We start from the raw sequence: 23,472 nt of genomic DNA, 5'->3' as shown, positions 1-23,472 counted from the left end.
CCTATTTTCAGTTCCAAGCACTTAAAAAACTTAAATTAGGAAGACCATGCTCAAACACGGTCTTGATAATGATTTTATTAGTCTAGTATCCGAACTTTTTTCAAATTTCATCAAGGGTGATGTTCAACTGCCAGAAGTACTTAAGCAACAGCCAAAGCAACATCGTTCCATTGTACGTACATGGGCCTCTAAAAAGAAAGGAAGGAACTTTAAAAGGAAATTACTTCTTCAGGCGGGCGGTAGCTTTTTCACGCTTTTAGAGCCAATAATTGCAGGACTTAAAAACAGTTCTATCTAGTGAGAATGGCATAACCCTATATATTAATTCCAATAGAACTCGCTCTCTCACCCGTCGAACACTTTGAGAACAGTCTGAGTAAATTCCTTGACAATGAAAATATTAAGGATTATAAAAACTGCTTTTACTTAAAGATTCACTTTGCCAAGTGGACAAACCCAAGTCCTATCAATTGAAGCCCCCTGCTGCTGCTGGTATTGATCACAAAAAAGAATCATCTCCTCGAGACTCTACTGCTGCTGCTGCTGGAAAAAAATAAAATATGTTGGAATGTGTTTCATTTGTTTTTAATATGTTATTAAAAAGGCCAAAAACTATGCGTGAACAAAGAAAACGACTCCTAGTTTATCTCATTGAAACGGATCAAGATCACATTAAAGGTGATAATGATGGGAAAAGGAATATAATTCGAGGCAAGAGGTATAAGGTACTTAATTTAATGTATGATAAGGTTAAAAAATCGTAATGGACTACTATCATTTGACACTCATATATACAACTTTCTAAATACATTAAACTTCCCCAAAAGTCTTATTGGCAATAGACAAATTCTAAAAAAATTAAATGAACATGCATCATCATCAACAACATTGACACCATTAAAATATGAACTTGAACAAGAAGAAGATTTTAAATCAATTTTGGAAAATACTAGCACACCGCTAATAGCTAGACAAAAGCGAAGACGTATCAAGTCAACGTCACCACCACCACCAACAGCCAGTATACAAAAGGGTAGCGGTCATTACACAAAGTTTTTACGTTCAAAATGGTTGAAATTCTGAAAGGTGTTTATGAAAAAATTGGTGATGCGGGGAGTTTAATTTCTCCCGCCACTTTTTTCAAAGTCACTGGTGTTCACACTAAAAGTCTACAAGACTATCTACAAAATGAATCAAGTTACACTCTGCATAGAAATCATAGACTTCGTGCCAATCAATATCGAAAAACTAAAGCCTTTTACCTCTTGGATATAATGCAAGCAGATCTCCTGACTCTAAATGAGATTCAAAGACGCCACAATACACCGTACAAGTACATTCTGCTTGCAATCACTGTTTTTAGTCGCTTTGCATATTCACTTCCATTCCGATCAAGGAGAGGTGTTGAAGTTGCTCAGCCCATTGGAAGTATTCTCGAAAAGGATTCATATAAAAAAATTCAAACGGATCGCGGTAGTGAATTTGTTAATCCCCATGTTGCAAAAGTAATAGAGAAATATAGTACACTGCTCTATCATAGTCACAGTCCTATAAAGGCTGCATTGGCTGAACGATTGATAAGAACTATTCGACTTTTAATTTCAAGATATTGTACATTGAAAAATACATCGGCTTTTATTCATGATTTAGATAAAGTCAGGCTGATTTATAATCAACAACGTCATAGATCATTGTGCAACTCTACACAAACGGAAGTTCATCATTCTGATCATGATACAATTGAAACCTTTCTTAAACAGTATTCCAGTAAATCAACTGTCAAGAAGAAAAATAAATTCAATGTTGGTGATACTGTTCTAATTAATATAACAACTAATGTTTTTGAAAAGAGGAATTACTTGTGGTCCACCGAACTTTTTAAAGTGGCAAAAATCCTAGACACTAAACCTATAACTTATCGTTTGCGTGATACCAAAGATGAAGAGATTCTCGGTGGCTTTTATGACTATGAACTACAAAAAGTTAAAAATAATAGTGATATCTATCGAATTGAAAAGATATTAAAGACTCGTACTCGCAGGTGTAAGAAACAGTTACTTGTTCGGTGGCTAGGATACAACCCTGGTTTTGATTCTTTAATCGGCGTTGAAGATATTGCCAAAGCCGAATGATTTCTATGTAAATTTTTTGTCCAACGTTTCCAATCCTCTCTACAATGACTCGAATACGACAAGTGATTTTTGGACAAAACTCTCCCCCGCCATTAAATTTGAAGGTGCATATGAAGTGGCTCTTGTTGACTGTATTCTCAAAAATACCTATGACATCCTGAGAAAGGATTGTGTGTATGATACAAAAGTTATACCACTCGATTGGACGATGAAAGGGTTGAATTCTGTCGAATATGAATGGGCTGAAGCACTTAAATCTAGTGAATATCCACATGCCAAATTGAAATATATTGAATATGATAATATGGGAGATTTGTGTCGTACAATCAATAGAAAAATCTCATATCGTAGGAATGGTAAATTCCATTTTAATTATTCATTGGAACATGATAGAATTACATTAACTCACCTCTTGACACTGAAATAATTATTCTCAATGATAATCTGAGAGACGTTCTTGGCTTTAAACAGAATATGATCAATGGGGAAAATGCTGGCACCGTTTACGGGATGAATCAAGTTATTTTTGTTGATTATACACCGGGTTTCGCCTCGGACTCTTGCATATTTCTCTATTCGTCTTTTGTGTAAACATCGAGAGTCGGTAATTCAAATGTCCCCCTCCTACGTGTTCTTGAACGAAAAACAACTCATAAACTTGTTCATCAATATAATATAAAGCATCTTCAGTATGTTCCTGTAAACACTTCGTATGGAACTGTGTTAACGTGTTAACTGTCAGTTAACACTAAGAAGTGAATTGGGTGATCCTCTAGCAATAACAGAAGGCTTAGCAGTGATTACATGTCATTTTCGACCCATTGTCAACGACAGCACAATAACCTAAAATGAACAATAGGAGAATTCGATTTGTCTGTCCCGATATCGATTGCTATGTTGGTGCTTTGAGTCCACGTCAAATAGGCAATGGATTGGACTACTACAAGGGGCGTTCTGCAATGTCTGGCTATGGTCTTGGTAGCTGGTTTGTAAGGCTATTCCGTTCTGCACTACCCCTTGCCAGAAAATATCTTGTACCTGCTGCATCAAATTTCGCTGCCTTCACACTACAGGACTGGTGGTCGGGCAAGAATCTCAAGGAGAGTGTTAAGGAAAATATTAGATCTTCAGCAAGAGCCGTTGGTGAGCAACTAAAATCTCGACAAAATGGGGAGGGATTGAAAAGGATGCATTCGCGTCATTCACTCATCAGTCTCCACCCAGGCAGGAAGCAAAGGACATCAACAAGGACTTTGAGGAATAAAACAAGGAGGACCAATAAACAGAAGAAGAAGAAAAAGAAAAAGATTGCTAGATCAAAGAAGGATTTCTTCTCTTAAGATGACTTATCTCCCTCACAAGGAATCATATCCATCAATCAGTTCCTCATTGAATCTATTCAATGCTGAAAATGTTGATGTCAGTGTCAAGTGAGGGTACTATGAACAAGTTCACCCCCAACAACCCCTGTTGGAGAATATATACTTTCAAATATTTTTTAATGAAGATTATTTCATTGATTCGTCATCAACATTTATTGATTTAAATGTTATGGTGACGAACAAGTCAGATAATACAACTCCAAATGCCGGCGATGGTCTCTCCTATGAAAACTGTATTCTACACAACCTATTAAAACAAATTAATGTATTGATTAATGGAACATTGGTGAGCACTAGCAATAATTTATCAAACTATGCAAGTTACAGACAATTTATGATGATGACACCAAAGGCTTAAAAGGAGTTGAGAGGACAATCGTTAGGCTATGAATATAGATCAGGTGTTGATACTGACGGTGAGTTGACTACTGCAGTGACCCAGGAGTATCATCTAGTTGGAAAATTAAATCCTGAGATATTCAATTTATCCCAATGGCTACCCCCCAATGTCAAGATTGACATAAAGTTACAGATGGCACCCTCGAATTTCATTTTGATAAAAACACTTCCTGCAGCACCCGATGCAAATGTCATTATCACATCGGCAATTCTCCACGTCCGAAAACAACAGCTTATGAGCTCTGTTGCACTGGCAGTGAAAATGCTCTTAGACACCGGCGACAACATTAAGCTTCATGTCTCCAATACAGTCCCTAATCCCCGTCTCATTGTCGTCAGCCTTCATTGCTATACTAAACCACCATATACCTATGGAGAAATCCAATCAAAATCGGCAGCGACCTTAGTGAGGAATATCAACACCAAGGGGTTCTGGACTTAATCTCCCCATGATTAAGATTTTTTCGGTGACTCTCATCTCGTTTGCAAGGTGACTTGCTTTCAACTGTAAACTTTCTCAGTTAATAAAAAATCCTACAAAATCCTGTACAAGTTAACTATGCAGTCACTAGATCATGGCTTCCAACTATTTGAAATTGGACTAACCGATTCAATGTTTTCAGAAAAACATAGGTTTATTGTGTTGGACTTGTCGGGCACACAGGATATGAGCATAGTACGAACAGGGAATGTACGTTTAGAGTGTACATTTGCCGATGCTCTGGCTGAGAGTATCACGCTAATATCACTGAGTCAATTTGAAACCTATTGGGAAAACACACCCGACGGCAGTTTTCTACTATATCTAGCCCCAAGAACACAAACCAAATAATCAACGTATTTAGTATGGATCCATACATGTCCCAGCACAAGTCCTATTGCATACTTTCGCACTTCATTGAAAAATTCCAAGTTTTAAAAATACTCTTGTCATTGTTAATAGCAGTCCATCGACTTTGAAGACCGGTCATTGGCTATGCATCTTTCAAACAGCGAAGAATATTGAATTGTTTGATCCTCTTGGCCTATCGTATAAATTCTACGCTCCAGACATCAGCAACTTTATTGAAAGCAGTGGGAAAACCATTATTCAAAATCAACGAAGAGTACAGGATTTAATTACTAAGACATGTGGCTTTCATGCACTACTCTTTTTCATGTTCAGATGTCGTGGCTACACCTACAAGCAGTTTCTCAACATCTACATTGACTTACCTTGATTGAACGACTTTCTAGTGGAGAATATACTTACAAGTGTATTTAATATTGATTTTAGTGCCCTAAGAACAAAATGTTCTAAAGATGTATGTGAAATTGTTTATTATTAAAAAAAAAATTATATACATGATAAAACGACTTTTCTACTCTTTAGATTTAATCCACTACTAGGTATTTGTCGACAATAACTAGTGCAGGTAGATTATCTGAATTCACAGTGTACTGATCCTGATGTACTGCAATGTCAGGGTCACATTTTCTACAGTAGAGCGTGACTTCACTCTTGTCATATCTCTTTGTATATTCAATGATACTATTCTCATTCATTCTATAGAATTCACATGTTTCAATTTGCTTATTTGAAGCAATTTCATAAACAGTGCCCTCGAGTGTCGAATCACATTCCGTCACAACCAAATAAAAATCAGTGGGCTTATAATCATAACACCCATTGTCTTCACAACAATGACGTAGAAGCCATATTCTTTTGTTGTTCTAACAGTTGAAATACTGATCTAGTTCTTTTTCCCAGAAACAAATAAAATCGTGACGATACCAAACTTTTAGTAGTGACCAAAAATCACGGTTAGGATTCTTTCCAATCATCCCGGGATATGTACTCTCTCACTGATTATATTTATCATAGTGACAGTTAAAACGTAGGTGTTCTCTAGGATGAGAGTCAAACACCTCTTGAAGACACGAATTACAACCTTTAATTTGTACATCATATCCTCTATGCAATTTACACGGGTTGCATAATCTACACTTTTCATCATGCTCATCAATCATTGTGCAATTCTCACATGATGACCTGCTGCCCAGTGAGTACATACATAACGGACGTGTATGGAAAATTTTGTCATGTGTTGACACTCTCTCTGCCACAATTAAACTCAGATAGAAACATCAAAAATTGTCTGAGATAGAGAGAGAGAGAGAGAGATGAGTAAATTATACTCGAGCACCATCTTTCTCGTGAAAAAAAAAGTCCTAAATTTCTAAACTAATTTTTAAAAGCATATCCACAATATCAATTTGCCGTGTTGTGATCAATATATCAATAAATTGTGTAAATGCATTTGGACCACGACGTAGAAGCTTCATACAATAGTCTAACGATGGAGAATCAGTTTTCATTATATCGACAAGCATTCCCCGAGAAAATATCTTCCTTTGAATAGACAACTCTAGAAAATTGTCATCTAGAATCAAACGTTTTTCCATAAGAACTAGATTCCTCATGACTCGCTCTTTCTCGAATCTATCCATTTTTTAGAGTCCTAACTCTCTGACAATCAACTTCAGACTAACCAGAATTTTTTCTACTCTAAAAAATATACGCTAGTCTACTATAGAAAGAAAAAAAAATACCATTGATTTAGAAACATTTTTATTGAACATAATAACAATAATAATAATAATCACTGACGCATTTTGTTCTCATCAATATAGATCAATAGGACATCTAATACTCACCGAAGTATATTTAAATGGAGAATATTCACTTTTCAAGCAAAACATATCTGCTCCTCCTGCTTAAATTTGATTAATGATATCACGTATCTGGCATACATAGTGTCCCATTCAAGACATAGTCTACAACCAGCGGTTATTTCCACAGCCACATTGGGTACTCGTATATCGTTGCTGCTGTTGTCAGCTCCATCATTAAGCTCCAATAATGTAAATGCACCACTCATTTTTTCTCTACTAATATCCTCGCAAATAAACTATTCTCTTTGAATTCAATTCTCCTACTAATATGAGTTGTAAAAAAAACTATTCCTTTTATTTAAAGCCCCACCACCAATCATGTTATTGTATATGGAGTAATCTCCGCTCTCCGATTGGCTCATAAAAAACGGATGTTACCTTGAAAAACCAGTTCGATTGAGTTATATAATTGCATGCGTACCCCCAAAACATGTTTGACTACTTTATATCATATCAGTTTTTTAAGAATGTACACGTGAACTCATGACGTACATTCATTGTGCAATTGACAACAAAAACAGAAAAAAACCTGTTTGAGGACATTATATTATTACGACCAAACTCTCAAAACATGCTTGACCACATTATACACTGCCAAATAACTAGTCTGGTAATCTGCCATGGAAAGGTGCCATGGAACGTAAAGTGGGACAAATACACAGGATGGAACATAAAGTCGTAGAAGTATAACATTGATTACTACTTTTGCTTTTTAAAACAATAAGACCTTTAGCGTAAAGAGAGAGGCGTAGAGGAGGCGGAAGTCCCTTTCATATACGGAATAATTTCTGTTCGTTTTAAGTTTTAATGCCACTCCTTACTTTCACTTAAAACAAACTTGTTTTTTTTATTTAATCTAAATAAAAAAACACAAGTGTAGACATTCACTTTCTACTTTCAGTAAGGGATGTCTATTGCTTATAAATTATAAGCAGTAAAATAAGCAATTCCTCCCCTTTTCAGGCTTTCCTTCTAAAAAATCGTGTTTTTGTGTTCCATTTAATGTTTTTCATTTTTCTTTCTTACTCTTTTTTTTGCTCTTTCACTTTTTTTTTGTCAAATATAGAGGATTACTTTTTTTGAAAAGGAGAAGGATTTACACAATGGAGAGCCTAAAAAGGAAAGGTGCGTTGTAATTTGTTCTGTTGGAAAAAAAATTTTGTTCTAGCAACTTTTGGACGTAAAATAAGTTTATTTAGTTCTAGAACGGAAATTTATAGCGCACTAGAGCACGGTTATTTATCTAGGGGGAAGGGATCCGCAGGGGGTGCTATGATCCTTCTGTTTAGTTTCATTTTAATGAACTTAATTAAACTATTTAAAATTGAACTATTGTAAATAAAATTTTACTTAACTAACATTAAATTTAAATAGAACTAAAATTTATTCATTTAAAATGAAATTGAAATAAATTTTGTTACATTTAAATTAATTTTTAAATTAATTTTGTGTAACAATATTCTATTTAGTGAACAATTTCACTTTCGTAAAATATTTTCACTCATACTTACACACAAGCAAAGTTTCATATTTCTTTGGGGGTTACTATTTCTGTACCCCCAAGTATTCAGCAAAAAACAACTAGAGTCCCTGAGAATTCATATTCGTTCTGAAAAACTAAAAACAATTTTATATTTCAAAATTTATTTTTATTTCTACACATATCAGGTATTTGGAAATTGATGTAAGCACGAGGATTAATATCGTTCTGATATAAACTAATTAAACAAACGTTATAATGTTATAAGAAGACGCATTATAACGTTATAACGACAAGCATTTGGAGCGGAAATTTGTGTAATGCCACCAAGAGTATGAGGTAAAAATGCCACCAGGTAAAAAATGCAACTAGTGCCTAAAGATTACATCCTTTTAATTCTGTCTTTCCTACTTCTTTCCTTCTTTTTTCTTCCGTTCTTTCTTATATTCGTATTTTTATATATTTCGGAATTCTAGCCAGATTTATCTTTTTATATTAATTAATTTAAAAGATTCATTTCTTTCTGACTCTGAAGACATTATTTGACAAAATTTCATTCTTTTTTTTTAATTTTGCTTTAAATTGTTTTTAAATTTTTTCTGCTTTTTCAATCCTATTGGAAATCATAAACTGAATAAATGGCAGAACGAAAGACAATCCACATAGCACAAACCCACGATTAAGAAAAAAATTTTCGTCAGCTAAATATGCAAAATTTATTTGTCTAATGCTTTGTTTAAAATTGAGTAAAGTTTGGGGAAATAGATGATAATTTGTGTGTTTAAATTTGTTTTTCTAATGTGTTTAAATAGTAAGAAATTGCTTCGAAACAGGTGTAAAAACAACAATCGAACCAAAATTAGGTTTGTCTTCCCATAATTATCAAAAATGTAGATATCGGCTTGACCCTCAGTGTAATGCATATAAGCTTTACAGGGACAAATTAGGTAAACTTTTCTATAAATTTTCTACGGGGAAATTGGGATTTTTTAAGCACCCTTTTTCTCGAGTATGGTCGCAATATCAAATTCCTGAGTTATTCTATGCTTAAAAGAAACTTGAAGAAAGTTATGTTTTTAAAAAGTAGATAGTGGAATATCGATCAAACATTATATTCAGCTGATGTGTTCAGATGAACATACTGTGATATAGAGATTATGTACAGCTGATAAAACATATATGTGGGCCTGAATTATTACTTATTGTAGAGTAGGTCACAATCCTAAAACATGTTAATACACAATAAAGTTGCCTTATTCATGTCAATGCAACAGAGCTAGTGTGACATATTCATAACGATAGAATTCGATAGACTTAATCTGGCGATTCTCTAAAGTTTGTCATTATCATAGGTAGCGCAATCGTGCTGCCTAAGTAAAGAACGATGTTGGCACAATGTATTATTTAATTTTTTGTTCTAGACCAGGGCACTTCCTATCGAAAGAGTTGTCGTAGAAACTTCTAAAAGGGTTCATTCGATTGGAAATGGGAGTGCCCTTTTTAATAGTCGAAAGTGATTGGAAGGCAACTAACACCCCTTCCATGCCTTCCAGATAGAAATTATGTTTTTGAGGAGGAAACTCCCCCACAGCCCTCAGGGTAAGGGTTGTAATATATACCCTGGGGGCATATAAGGTTTTCATAGAAAGCTTTGACGTAGAATTTTTAAAAAGGGCTCAATCGATTGGAAATTCAAAGGGCTAGTTTCCTTTTTAATAGTCAAAAGTGATTGGAGGGCAAATAACCCCCCTCTCAGGCCCACCTTTCCCCAAACACATCCAATCAAAATTTAAGATAGCCATTTTGTTTAGCGTAGTTGATTTCCAGATAGAAAATATGTTTTTGAGGATGACACTCCCCCCACAGCACTCAGGGCAAGGGTTGTAAGTTATGCGTAATGCGTGCATGACAATGTTATTGATCTACTAACGGAACAAGATCACGTGTCTCTTTCTAGACCAATCAGAGATGTTTTTAAGTGTATTGAATACAGAGGGGAATCCATGTTTCTAAGATATTCTTGCTTAGATGTGCGTAAAAGTATATGATGGAAATCGTGTTATACAGTTCTATTTTTAAATATTGTTTTTCTGGAACCTCTAAAGAGATATAAAGTGTATTTTAATAGGGTTTCATTTTCTTAAGGCTTAGCGTTAATTCAGGAATTATTATTTCGAAGCCTCATCAGTGTAACTAGGACACCTTAGATAATTTTCAGAAATTCAAACAAGATACAAGGAGATTAATAGAGATTGAATATACTTAACGCGGGAGTTTTCTGGGAATTTTAAATTTGATAGTACAGGGATGCCAAAACAAAGGTACATTCAGAAATTACATTTAGGGGATTATTTGGGCAAAACAGATTGAGACATTTTAGGGGATTATCTGGACAAAACAGATTGAGATATTTTACGGGATAATTTGGGCAAAACAGATTGAGAAGTATTGAGAGAGATTAAGAGAGATTGAGAGTCGATAGTGATTGGAAGGCAACTAACACCCCTTGCACGCCTTCCAGATAAAAATTATGCTTTTGAGGAGGAAACTCCCCCATAGCCCTCAGGGTAAGGGTTGTAATATATGCCCTGGGGGCATATAAGGTTTTCATAGAAAGCTTTGACGTAGAATTTTTAAAAAGGGCTCAATCGATTGGAAATTCAAAGGGCTAGTTTCCTTTTTAATAGTCAAAAGTGATTGGAGTGCAAATAATCCCCCTCTCAGGCCCACTTTTCCCCAGACACATCCAATAAAAATTGTAAGATAGCCATTTTGTTCAACGTAATAAACATTCTGGAAATTAGATCTTTGAGGATGACATCCCCCCCACCGGCCTCAGGGTAAGGTTTCTAAATTATGCCCTGGGGCATATTATGTTTTATAGACAGCATTGTCGTATAAACCTCAAGTAGAATGGGATAACTACTCCAACAAGTACAAGATTACAGCCAATCTGAGGCAAAGAATCCTACCAGTACAAAACCAAATCCCCTTTCTAAGCCAATAAGGGACTTAGAATACTGTGGGGAAAGGTGACGCAACATGTACACCGAATACGTGCATGACAATGTTATTGATCTACTAACAGAACAAGATCACGTGTCTCTTTCTAGACCAATCAGAGATGTTTCTAAGTGTAATGAATACAAACGGAAATCAATATTTCTAAGGTGTTCTTGCTTAGATTTAGACAAAAGGTTATGATGGAAATCGTGTTACATAATACTATTTCAAAATATAACTTCTCTGGAACCTCTAAAGAGATACACATAATATTTTAATAGGGTTTCGTTTTGTTTAGGCTTAGCGTTAATTCAGGAATTATTTCGAATCCTTAATAGTGTAACTAGGACTCCTTAGATAATTTTCAGAAATTCAAACGAGATACAAGGAGATTAATAGAGATTGAATATACTTACTGCAGGAGTTGTTTTCAGGGACTTTTAAATTTAACAGTACAGGGATCCTAAGACATACCAACATTTATAAATTACGTTTAGGGTATTATATGAGCGATACCGATTGAGACATTTTAGGGGATTATTTGGATGAAACTGATTGAGACATTTTAGAGGAAAATTTGGGTAAAACAGATTGAAAGGGATTGAGAGAGATTAAGAGAGATTGAAATATTGAGAGTCGAAATTGATAAGAAGGAGACTAACACCCCTTCCACGCCTTCCAGATAGAAAGTATGTTTTTGAGGAGAAACTCCCCCACAGCCCTCAGGGTAAGGGTTGTAATATATGCCCTGGGGGCATATAGGGTTTTCATAGAAATCTTTGACATAGAATTTTGAAAAAGGGCTCAATCGATTGGAAATTCAAAGGGCTAGTTTCCTTTTTAATAGTCAAAAGTGATTGGAGTGCAAATAACCCCCCTCTCAGGCCCACCTTTCCCCAAACACATCCAATCAAAATTTTAAGATAGCCATTTTGTTCAACGTAGTTAAACGTTCTGGAAATTAGGTCTTTGAGGATGACATCCCCCCACCGCCCTCAGGGTAAGGGTTGTAAATTTTGCCCTGGGGCATATTATGTTTTATAGACAGCGTTGTCGTATAAACCTCAAGTAGGGACAGGGGGTAACTACTCCAACAAGTAGAAGATTACAGCCAATCAGAGGGCAAGAATCCTACCAGTACAAAACCAAATCCCCTTTCTAAGCCAATCAGGGATTTAGAATACTGTGGGGAAAGGTGACGTAACATGTTCACTGAATACATGCATGACAATGTTATTGATCTACTAACGGAACAAGATCACGTGTCTCTTTCTAGACCAATCAGAGGTGTTTCTAAGTGTAATGAATACAAACGGGAATCCATATTTCTAAGAAATTTTTGCCAAGATTTAGGTAATAGGCTATGATGGAAATCAAGTTAAATAATTCTATTTTTAAATATGGCTTCTCTTGAAACTCTAAAGAGATAGAAATTATATTTTAATAAGGTTTCATTTTCTTAAGGCTTAGCGATAAGTTCAGGAATTATTATTTCGAAGCCTTAATAGTGTAACTAGGACTCCTTAGATAATTTTCAGAAATTCAAGCGAGATACAAGGAGATTAATAGAGATTGAATATATTTAACGCGGGAGTTGTTTCCTGGGAATTTTAAATGTGACAGTGCAGGGATGCCAAAACATAGGATTATTCATAAATTACATTTAGGGGATTATTTGGGCGAAAGAGATTGAAACATTTTAGGGGATTATTTGGACAAAACAGATTGAGACATTTTACAGGATAATTTGGGCAAAACAGATTGAGAGAGATTGACAGATTAAGATAAAATAAAATCATGAACTAGCATAAGTTAAAATAGCAAATCATAAGTTTCCAACAACACACACACGACATGAGAAGAAACATAGCACAGGAAGCAAGAAACAGCAGACTTTCACAAAAATAAAATCTTAAACCATCATAAATAAAAATACCAAATCATAAGTTTTGAAAAACACACGCACGAAATGAGAAGAATCCTAGCAAATGAAGCAAGAAACAACAGACATTCATTCAAGTAAAATCATGAACCAGCATAAGTAAAAAAAATACCAAATCATAAGTTTCCAATAAAACACACAGGACATGACAAAAAACCTAGCAAAGGAAACAAGAAACAACATACTTTCACACAAGTAAAATCATGAACCAGTATAAGTTAAAATACCAAATCATGAGTTCCCAACAACACACACACGACATGAGAAGAAACCTAGCACAGAAAGCAGGAAACAGCAGACATTCACACAAATAAAATCTTGAACCATCATAAATAAAAATACCAAATCATAAGTTTTGAAAAACACACACACGAAATGAGAAGAATCCTAGCAAAGGAAGCAAGAAACAACAGACATTCATTCAAGTAAAATCATGAACCAGCATAAGTAAAAAAAAATACCAAATCATAAGTTTCCAATAACACACACAGGACATGACAAAAAACCTAGCAAAGGAAACAAGAAACAACATACTTTCACTCAAGTAAAATCATGAAGCAGCACAAGTAAAACTACCAAATCATAAGTTTCCAGCAACACACACACGACATGAGAAGAAACCTAGCAAAGGAAGCAATAAACAACAGACATTCACACAAGCAAAATCATAAACCAGCATAAGTAAAAATACCAAATCTGAAGTTTCCAACAACACAAACATGAGAAGAAACATAGCACAGGAACCAAGAAACAGCAGACTTTCACACAAGTAAAATTATGAACCAGCATACTTACTGGGTCATACTTACTGGGAAAATACTGGGTCATAAGTTTCTAACAACACACAGACGACATGAGAAGAAACATAGCACAGAAAGCAAGAAACAGCAGACTTTCACACAAATAAAACCCTGAACCTTCATAAATAAAAATACCAAATCATAAGTTTCAAAAACACACACACGACATGAGAAGAAACCTAATAAAGGAAGCAAGAAACAACAGACTTTCACACAAGTAAAATCATGAAACAGCATAAGTAAACATACCAAATCACAAGTTTCCAAACAACACACAGACGACATGCGACGAAACTTAGCAAAGAAAGCAAGGAACAGCAGACTTTCACACAAGTAAAATCATGAACCAGCATAAGTAAAACTACAAAATCATAAGTTTCCAACAACAAACACACGACATGAGAAGAAACCTAGCAAAGGAAGCAAGAAACAGCAGACTTTCACACAAATAAAATCTTGAACCATCATGAATAAAAATACCAAATCATAAGTTTCCAAAAAAACACACACAACATGAGTAGAAACTTAGCACAGAAAGCAAGAAACAACAGACTTTCAAACAAGTAAAATTGTGAGCCAGCATAAGTAAAAATACCAAATCATAAGTTTCCAACAACAAACACAACATGAGAAGAAACCTAGTAAAGGAAGCAAGAAACAACAGACTTTTACACGAGTAAAATCATGAACCAGCACAAGTAAAAATACCAAATCATAAGTTTTCAACAACACAAACACGAAATGAGAAGAAACCTAGCAAAGGAAGCAAGAAACAACCAACATTCACACAAGTAAAATCATGAGTCATCTGAATTTTCTCAAAGAAAAGAAAAAAGTTATAGTCCAATTCTAATTTTTTCAAAGAAAATAAAAAATCTACGACTTATTAATAAACATTCTAAGTGTTTAACATACTAACGTATCCTAAAATAATAGAAATATAACAAAGTAATGCATTAAATATTTTTATTGAAATAACAACATGTAAAATATTAACATAAAAATATGTTACAGACATTACTATACATAATTAACATCATTGAACAACTTTGGACATTTTTAATCTGTTCTATAAAATCATTTATCATGTTCTCTCTTGATACTAGAGTTACTCGTTTCTCTTAGTTCATAACCACTAGAATAATCATTCATCCATTTTGATTAATATACAATTTTTACTGGGATGTCACCTACTGGTTCAATACTCGTTTCATCCTTGGTATTATTTGATCCATTGGCTATATTATCTATATTAGTAATAATGTTCACTTCTGCTTCATTTTACATCAATTTATCTTTATATTCTTTAGTGATATTGTCTACCAATGCTCTTTTTATTTTTCAGGCAATTTCATTGTCTATTATCACATTATTTTTACAGAGGTAACAGTTCTGGCACGTTGACAAGATATAATTTATGATGTTGGTGCAGGAGTTGGCCATTCTTTTCCTCTTTGCTTTCATTCAAATGCTAACACCGGAAAGATGGCGATAAGATCTATCAACAGCTAACATGTTACCAGAACTATTAGCTAGAAGTTGCCCCTCATCATCAACTATTATTTTTATGTTTGCATTTTATTTGAGTACTAAATTTTCTGGAAATGATACTTTAACATATCCACCTTTTGAATGATGGAAATTCTTTGGTACCCCAAAGGAATTTAACTCCTCGCTGTCATGACAACGTAGGCATACATTCCCAATGAGATATCCACTACTACTTGTTTCATATTTCAATAGTTCAAATTTTTAAGGTTAATCTAGACTAGGTTACGTGCACGCACGTAACCTAGTCTAAATTAACCTTAAAAATGAAATAAAGCTATGTCGACTTTGCATGTCTCTCTCACTATGTATGCTTGCGGCTGTAGCAAAAATACTCTATGCTTGCTCTTAAACCGTAATCGTCTTCCCCAGTGGTACTCCGTGGTAGGTTATTGAGACTATCTAGTTTATTGCATGTATTAAATCAGTAATTTTTACCCATTGGAGGGATAAACACCGACATCATATTTAAAACAAAAAGAAGTGAAAATCAATTATTCGACGAAAATTTGTAGACATTAAAGATTAATCGCTGCCATGATTGTTGACGAAGAGATGAATTTGAACTATGAAACAAGTAGTAGTGGAGATAATATTGGGAATTAATGTTCGCGTTTTTATGACAGTGATGGTTTAAATTCCTTTGGAGTGCCTAAGAATAATGCAAATGGTGGATAGTTGAAAGTATTATTTCCAGAAAAGTTAGTACTAAAAGAGAATGCCAACATAAAAAAAATAGTTAATAAAGAGGGGCAACTTCTAGCTAATGGTTATGGTGACTTGTTAGCCGTTGATAGATCTTATCGCCATCTTTCTGGTGTTAGCATTCGAATGAAAGCAAAGAGGAAAAGAAAGGCCTACTGCTGCACCAACATCATAAATCATATCTCGTCAACGTGCCAGAACTGTTACCTCTGTAAAAATAATGTGATAATAGACAATGAAATTGCCGGAAAAATAAAAAGAGCATTGGCAGACAATATCACTAAAGAATATAAAGATAAATTGATGGGAGATGAAGCAGAAGTGAACATTATTATTACTATTGATCATATAGTCAACGAATCAAATAATACCAATGATGAAACGTGTATTAAACCAGTTGGTGACATCCCAGCAAAAAAGTTATATGACTCAAAATGGATGAATGATTATTCTAGTGGTTATGAACTAAGAGAAGCGAGTAACTCTAGTATCAAGAGAGAACATGATAAATTATTTCATAGAACAGATTCAAAAAATTTCCAAAGTTGTTAAATGATCTTAATAATGTTTAATAATGTCTATAACATATTTTTATGTTAATATTCTACATTTTGTTATTTCAATAAAATATTTATTTTAACTTATGATTAACTTATGATGTTGTATTTTTACTAGTGCTGGTTAATGATTTTACTTGTGTGAAAGTCTGGTGTTTCTTGCTTCCTTTGCTTGGTTTCTTCTCATTTCATCTTTGTATTGTTGGAAACTTATGATTTTGTATTTTTAATTATGCTGTTTCATGATTTTACTTGTGTGAATGTCTGTTGTTTCTTGCTTCCTTTGCTAGGTTTTTTCTCATGTCGGGTGTTTTTTTTTGGAAACTTGTAATTTGGTATTTTTACTTATGCTGGTTTTTGATTTTTCTTGTGTGAAAGTCTGCTGTTTCTTACTTCCTTTGCTAGGTTTCTTCTTATGTCGTCTGTGTGTTGTTTGGAAACTTATGATGTGGTATTTTTACTTGAGCTGGTTCATCATTTTACTTGTGTGAAAGCCTGCTGTTTCTTGCTTCCTTTGCTATGTTTCTTCTCATGTCGTGTGTTTGTTGTTGCAAACTTATGATTTGGTACTTTTACATATGCTGGTTCATGATTTTACTTGTGTGAAAGTCTGTTGTTTCTTGCTTCCTTTGTTAGGTTTCTTCTCATGTCGTTTGTGTGTTATGGGAAACTTATGATTTGGTATTTTGCTTATGCTTGCTCATGATTTTAATTCTGTGAATGTCTGTTGTTTCTTACTTCCTTTGCTAGGTTTCTTCTGATATTGCGTGTGTGTTCTTGGAAACTTATGATTTGGTATATTTACTTATGCTGGTTCATGATTTTACTTGTGTGAAAGTCTGTTGTTTCTTGCTTCATTTGCTAGGTTTCTTCTCATGTCGTTTGTGTGTTTTTGGAAACTTATGATTTGGTATTTTAATTTATGCTGGTTCAAGATTTTATTTGTGTGAAATTCTGCTGTTTCTTGCTTTCTGTGCTAGGTTTCTTCTCATGTCGACTGTATGTTGTTGGAAACTTATGATTTGTTATTTTATAATTAGGCTAGTTTATGATTTTACTTGTGTGAAATCTTTCGTTTTTCCTTCCTTTGATATGCTATTTTTTATGTCAAGTTCTTCTGGTTTGGAAACTTATAATGTAGTATATTAACTTTTAATGTTTCTTCATTATACCTTTGTGAAAGTCTGTCTGTTTCTTGGTACCTTTGCTAGGTTTCTTCCCATTTTGTGTATGATTTGGTGTGTTTACTTATGCTGGTTCATGATTTTACTTGTGTGAAAGTCTGCTGTTTCTTGCTTCCTTTGCTAGGTTTCTTCTCATTTCGCCTGTGTGTGGTTTGGAAACTTATGATTTGGTATTTTTGTTTATGAATATTCAAGATTGTAGTTGTGTGAAAGTCTGCTGTTTCTTGTTTTCTGTGCTATGTTTCTTCTCATATCGTGTGTGTGTTGTTGGAAACTTATGATTTGGCATTTTTAATTATGGTGGCTCATGATTTTATTTGTGTGAATGTCTTCGTTTCTTGCTTCCTGTGCTATGTTTCTTATCATGTCATGTGTGTGTTGTTGGAAACTTATGATTTGGTATTTTTACTTATGTTGATTCGTGATTTTACTTGTGTGAAAGTCTGTTGTTTCTTGCTTCCTTTGCTATGTTTCTTCTTATGTCGTATGTGTGTTTTTGGAAACTTATGATTTGGTATTTTTAATTTTGCTGGTTCGTGATTTTACTTGTGTGAATGTCTTTTGTTTCTTGCTTCCTTTGCTAAGTTTTTTCTTAGGCCGTGTGTGTTTTGTTGGAAGCTTTTGATTCAGTATTTTACTTGTTAGGGTTAACTGTTTTATTTGCTTAAAGTTCCTTATTTCTTGCCTGTTGAGCCATGTTTCTTTTCACGCCATTTGTATTTTGACAGAAACGTAGGACGTAGTATTTTTACTGGTGCTGGCTCATGATTTTACTTGTGTGAAAGTCTGTTGTTTCTTGCTTCATTTGCTAGGTTTCTTCTCATGTCGTGTGTGTGTTGTTTCAAACTTATGATTTGGTATTTTTTTTATTATCCTGGTCCATGATTTTACTTGTATGAATGTCTGTTGTTTCTTGCTTCCTTCGCTAGGTTTTTTCTCAGGTCGTTTGTGTGTTTTTTGAAACTTATGATTTGGTATTTTTTATTTGTGATATTTTACGATTTTATTTGTTTTAAAGTCTGTTGTTTCTTGCTTTCTTTATTATGTTTCTTCTCATGTCGTCTGTGTGTTGTTGGAAACTTATGTTTTGGTATTGTTAAATGTGCTGGTTCGTTATTTGACTTGTATGAATATCTTTTTTTCGTGCTTTCTTAGTTAGGTTCATTCTAATATCGTGTGTGTGTTGATGGAAAATCAGTATTCTATATTTTTACTTATTTAAGCTTATGGTTTTGCTCTCTTTTGGTCTCTCAATCTCTCAATCCCTCTCATTCTCTCTCAATTCATCTCAATCTGCTTAGCCCAAATAATCCTCTAAAATTACTCAATATGTTTCGTCCAAATAATCCCCTAAAATGTTTCAATCGGTTTCGCCCAAATAATCGCCTAAACGTAATTTCTGAATGTTCCTTTATTTTGGCAACCCTGTATTGTCAAAATTAAAATTCTCAGGAAACAATTCCCGCATTAAATATATTCAATCTCTATTAATCTCCTTGTATCTCCTTTGAATTTCTGAAAATTATCTAAGGTGTCCTAGTTACCTAAGGTGTAAATAATAATCCCTAAATTTATCGCAAAGCCTAATCAAAATGAAACCTCATTAAGATATTCTTTGTGTCTCTTTAAAGTTTCCAGAGAAGCCATATTTAAATATAGAATTGTGTAACTTGATTTCCATCATATCCTACTATGCAAATCTAGGCTAGAATTTCTTAAAACATAGATTCCCGTCTGCATTCAATACACTTAAAAACATCTCTGATTGGTCTAGAAAGGGACACGTGATCTTGTTCCGTTAGTAGAGCAAAAACATTGTCATGCACGTATTCAGTGTACATGTTACGTCACCCTTCCCCACAGTATTATAAGTCCCTGATTGGCCTAGAAAAAGGATGTGGTTTTGTACTCGTAGGATTCTAGCCCTCTCATTGGCTGTAATCTTGTACTCGTTGGAGTAGTGACCCCTCCCTACTACCTCAAAAAGGGCTCGTTCAGTTGGAAATTTAAATGGCTAGTGCACTTTTTAAAAGTCGAAAGTTTTTGGAAGGCAACTAACACCCCTTCCACGCCCACCATTTATCCAAACACATCCCATCAAAATTTTGAGATAGCCATTCTTTTCAAAGTAGTTCAAAGGTCTGTAAATTATAAATTTGAGGATGAAACTCCCCCACAGCCCACAGGGCAAGGGTTGTGTAATGCCCTTGGGGCATATAAGGTTTTTATTGAAAGCTTTGTCGTAGAAACTTGAAAAGGGCTCATTTAATTGGAAATTCGAAGGCCTAGTGCCTTTTTTATAGTCGAAAGTGATTTGAAGGCAACTAGCCCCCCTCTCACGCCCACGTTTCCCCCAAACACATCCAATCAAAATTTTAGATGGCTATTTTGTTCAACGTAGTTAAAAGTTTTGTAAATTAGCCCTTTGAGGATGATAACCCCCTCAGAGTCCTCAGGACAAGGGTTGTAAGTTATGCCCTGAGGGTATATGGGGTTTTTATAGATAGTGATGTTGTAAAAACTTCAAAAAGGGCTCATTTGATCGGAAATTGAAAGGGCTAGTTCCCTTTTTAATAGTCAAAAGTGATTGAAGGGCAACTAACCCCCTCTCACGCCCACCATAGACCCAAACACATCCCATCAAGATTTTGAGATATCCATTTTGTTCAACGTAGTTGAAAGTTTTGGAAATTAGATCTTTGAGAATGATAAGCCGACCACCCTCCCACAGCCGTCATGGTAAGGTGTTTAAGTTATGCCCTGGGGGCATATAAGGTTTCATAGAAAGAGCTGTCGTAGAAACTTCAAAAAGGGCTCATTCGATTGAAAATTTAATAGTGAAAAATTTCGATTATTACGAAAAATTTCAATTTAATAGTCAAAAGTGATTGGAGGAAAACTAACACCCCTCCCACGCCTACCATTTCCCCGAAAACATCCATTAAAAATTTTGAGATAGTCATTTTGTTCAACGTAGTTGAAAAAGTGCGGAAATTATGTCTTTGAGGATGACACACAGCCCTCAGCGCAAGGGTTGTAAGTTATACCCTGGGGGTATTTAAGGTTTTATAGAAAGCATTGTCGTAGAAACTTCAAAAGGGCTCATTTAATTGGAAATTGAAAATACTAGTGCCCTATTTAATAGTCGAAAGTGACTGGAGAATAACTAACACCCCTCTCACGCCCACTATTTCCCCAAACACATCCAATCAAAATTTTGAGATAGACATTTTTTTCAAAATAGTTCAGTTAGCAACAATTTCTAATTAGCTCACGAACACGCCATTGGTAGTTATTGGAATAATTAGCAAACTAGGTAACTTAAACCCAATTTTGGACTTTTCTAACCTCCTGCCAGACACTTTTACAGGCATGAGGGGAAGGGGGGTGTAAGGTAACGTGGGTATAACGGAGTGGTATTTAAACCTGGAAAACAAAGGAAATTCCAAACTTAGATACACAAGATCTTGGTATTCTTCCTGCTGAAAAATACCAAACCTCAGAGATTCAACTCCTCTGAATTTAGAAAAGTTTTTGGTATTTTTGGGGAATACCGGTATTTTTGGGGAACCGATAATCACAGGCGTTTATCAAAACACTATTTTAAAAGGATTTAAGAGGTCTGTTTTGTGTAATAAAGAATAAATCAAACATGAGTAAAATAACCAAGAGTTGAACTCCACAACCTTACAGTAAACAAGTAGCTTATAATCTATTCATGTCTCTTCTTGTAGTAGAAAAACTAACTGGTAAAGCTTTACAAACTTCAAGAGTCTACATCAAAGATCCAAAAGTACTCTAGCATGTATTTTATTTACAAGTATCCGAAAGAACATTTTTTGTACCTTCCAAGTATTTATGCTCGAATTGTTTTCTCAATTGTTCACCTGTTGCCATATTAAACCCTATAAAACCCTATATGCCATATTAAACCTAATAAGCACCTAGGAATTTCAAAGAGCTTGAAATGGGTCGCTTACTACCTGCCAAACAATTTTTGACCTTAAAAAAGACGCTAGAAATTACTTTGGGGTGTAGGCTTTAAAAAGCTACTCTGGGGTGGAATGAACCTTTTTTCAGCTTTCTATGATTATTCCTTCTATATAATAAGACCTCGGGAAAATCATTAATGATATTACATGGAGACACATTGCTCTTGGGTATGTCTGCTGCATTGGTAAAACTAGGACTAAGCTGTGCAATGAAATTGCTTAATGTCATGCTTTGGAAGATATATGGTTGAAACCTTGGTTTTTATGTCTTCTAGCATCCTGAATGTTATACTGTAATTCAGGTCAAGATTGCACCGGGTTTTTTTTTCTCACATATTGGAAAATTATTAGCGGTTTTTTTACTATTTTTTTTATCCTTATTTGTATGTTTTTGTTCAATATAAAAAGTAGATTCTTTGATAAATATTATGTTTTTAATTTCTAGCTTTTTGAGTTTTGGTTAGCCACGTTTTTTGAGTTTTGGAAGACCACTACCACGAGTATTCGAAACAAAAATTTTCCATCTCGTTGGCTATACCCATTCTGTTTGTCATTAAGTGCTTTTTATATGATCAAATTTGTTCTGAATGTTCAGAAAGACAAAGCATTTACTTTGCCCTTTCCCTTCTGGAGACCGAAAATTAAAAAAATTACAACTGTATAATAGGACACGGGTAAGGGAAAAGGACACAATTCTGGCCAAAGAAGGAGATTCCAACCTAACACCCTTGAAAAAAAAACACTTTAGAAAACCTTCCGTCGAGAAATTTTTCCAGACGCCTTTGGCTTGCATAAAACTTTTTATTGACATTTTATTAGATTTTTAAGAGAAAAACCAAGAAGTCAGAAAATTATCAACTCACCGTAATCTAAAACTCCAATTTTCTTGTTACTTTGAAAGCACATTATCTACAGACGGAATGAAAATGAAGGAATGACGGCTAAAAGTGGTAGAAGGAGTCCTCCAAGTTTGTAACCTTGAGCATTACTATAAATAGCACTGCTTGATGAACACTCAGCTGCAAATAGTATCATGAGTTTGAAAAGTCTCGTAAAAATCTTAAAATGAAAGTAAGATAAGATTAAAGGTAAGCTAACGTTAATGTAACAATTGTCTTCGAAAATATGATAGTTTATTCAGAGTATATGGATATTTAATTTTTCAATGACACAAAATAAATTTCTAAATAAATAAACTAAATATAATATATAAAAAAATAAAATAAAATTAAATTAAAAAAATGGACAAATAAATGACACTAAATATAAAGTTTTAAATCGTCTTCTAATTTTTTAAATATTTATTTTTTCCAAATTAATTTCCGTGGCAGTTTTAATTGATTAATTTTTGACCGTTAGTCTCAGCAAATAGGATTTATCCGCAAAATAATGTTTTAAACTCTTTTCAGGTGAGATTTACAATGGCACTTGAAATCCATTGAACATTCGAAGTTCGTTGTTTTATTGTCGTATCGTTAAGCAGTTATACTGGTATTTTACCAGTAATTGAAAGGTAGAGCCAATAATTAGAGAAACCAAAATGAATCATAAACTTGGATTCTATATGGCATGGAATCCATTTTGGACTCATGCAATAAGCCACATGATAGTAGGCTACTTACCTCAAACTTAA

At 34.3% G+C, this 23,472-nt stretch overlaps 1 protein-coding gene across 2 annotated transcripts in view; it reads right to left on the bottom strand.

The window, feature by feature from the left end:
* LOC148941144 (acetylcholinesterase-like) overlaps positions 1–23,472 on the bottom strand; it is a 144,913-nt gene that overhangs the window by 13,323 nt on the left and 108,118 nt on the right. For both annotated transcript variants that reach the window (XM_089103844.1, XM_089103845.1), the window contains exon 4: positions 22,703–22,858. In XM_089103844.1, coding sequence (XP_088959970.1) covers positions 22,749–22,858 — 110 coding nt within the window. In that variant the 3' untranslated portion in view covers positions 22,703–22,748. The remainder of the gene's footprint in view (positions 1–22,702; positions 22,859–23,472) is intronic.

This window comes from Artemia sp. Qi Xiang Cuo, chromosome 18 (genome assembly GCF_049724085.1).
Source record: "Artemia sp. Qi Xiang Cuo chromosome 18, ASM4972408v1, whole genome shotgun sequence".
NCBI classification, from domain to species: domain Eukaryota; kingdom Metazoa; phylum Arthropoda; class Branchiopoda; order Anostraca; family Artemiidae; genus Artemia; species Artemia sp. Qi Xiang Cuo.
Note: the sequence above shows the minus strand (reverse complement) of the source record. Positions and strands in the feature narration are given on the sequence as shown.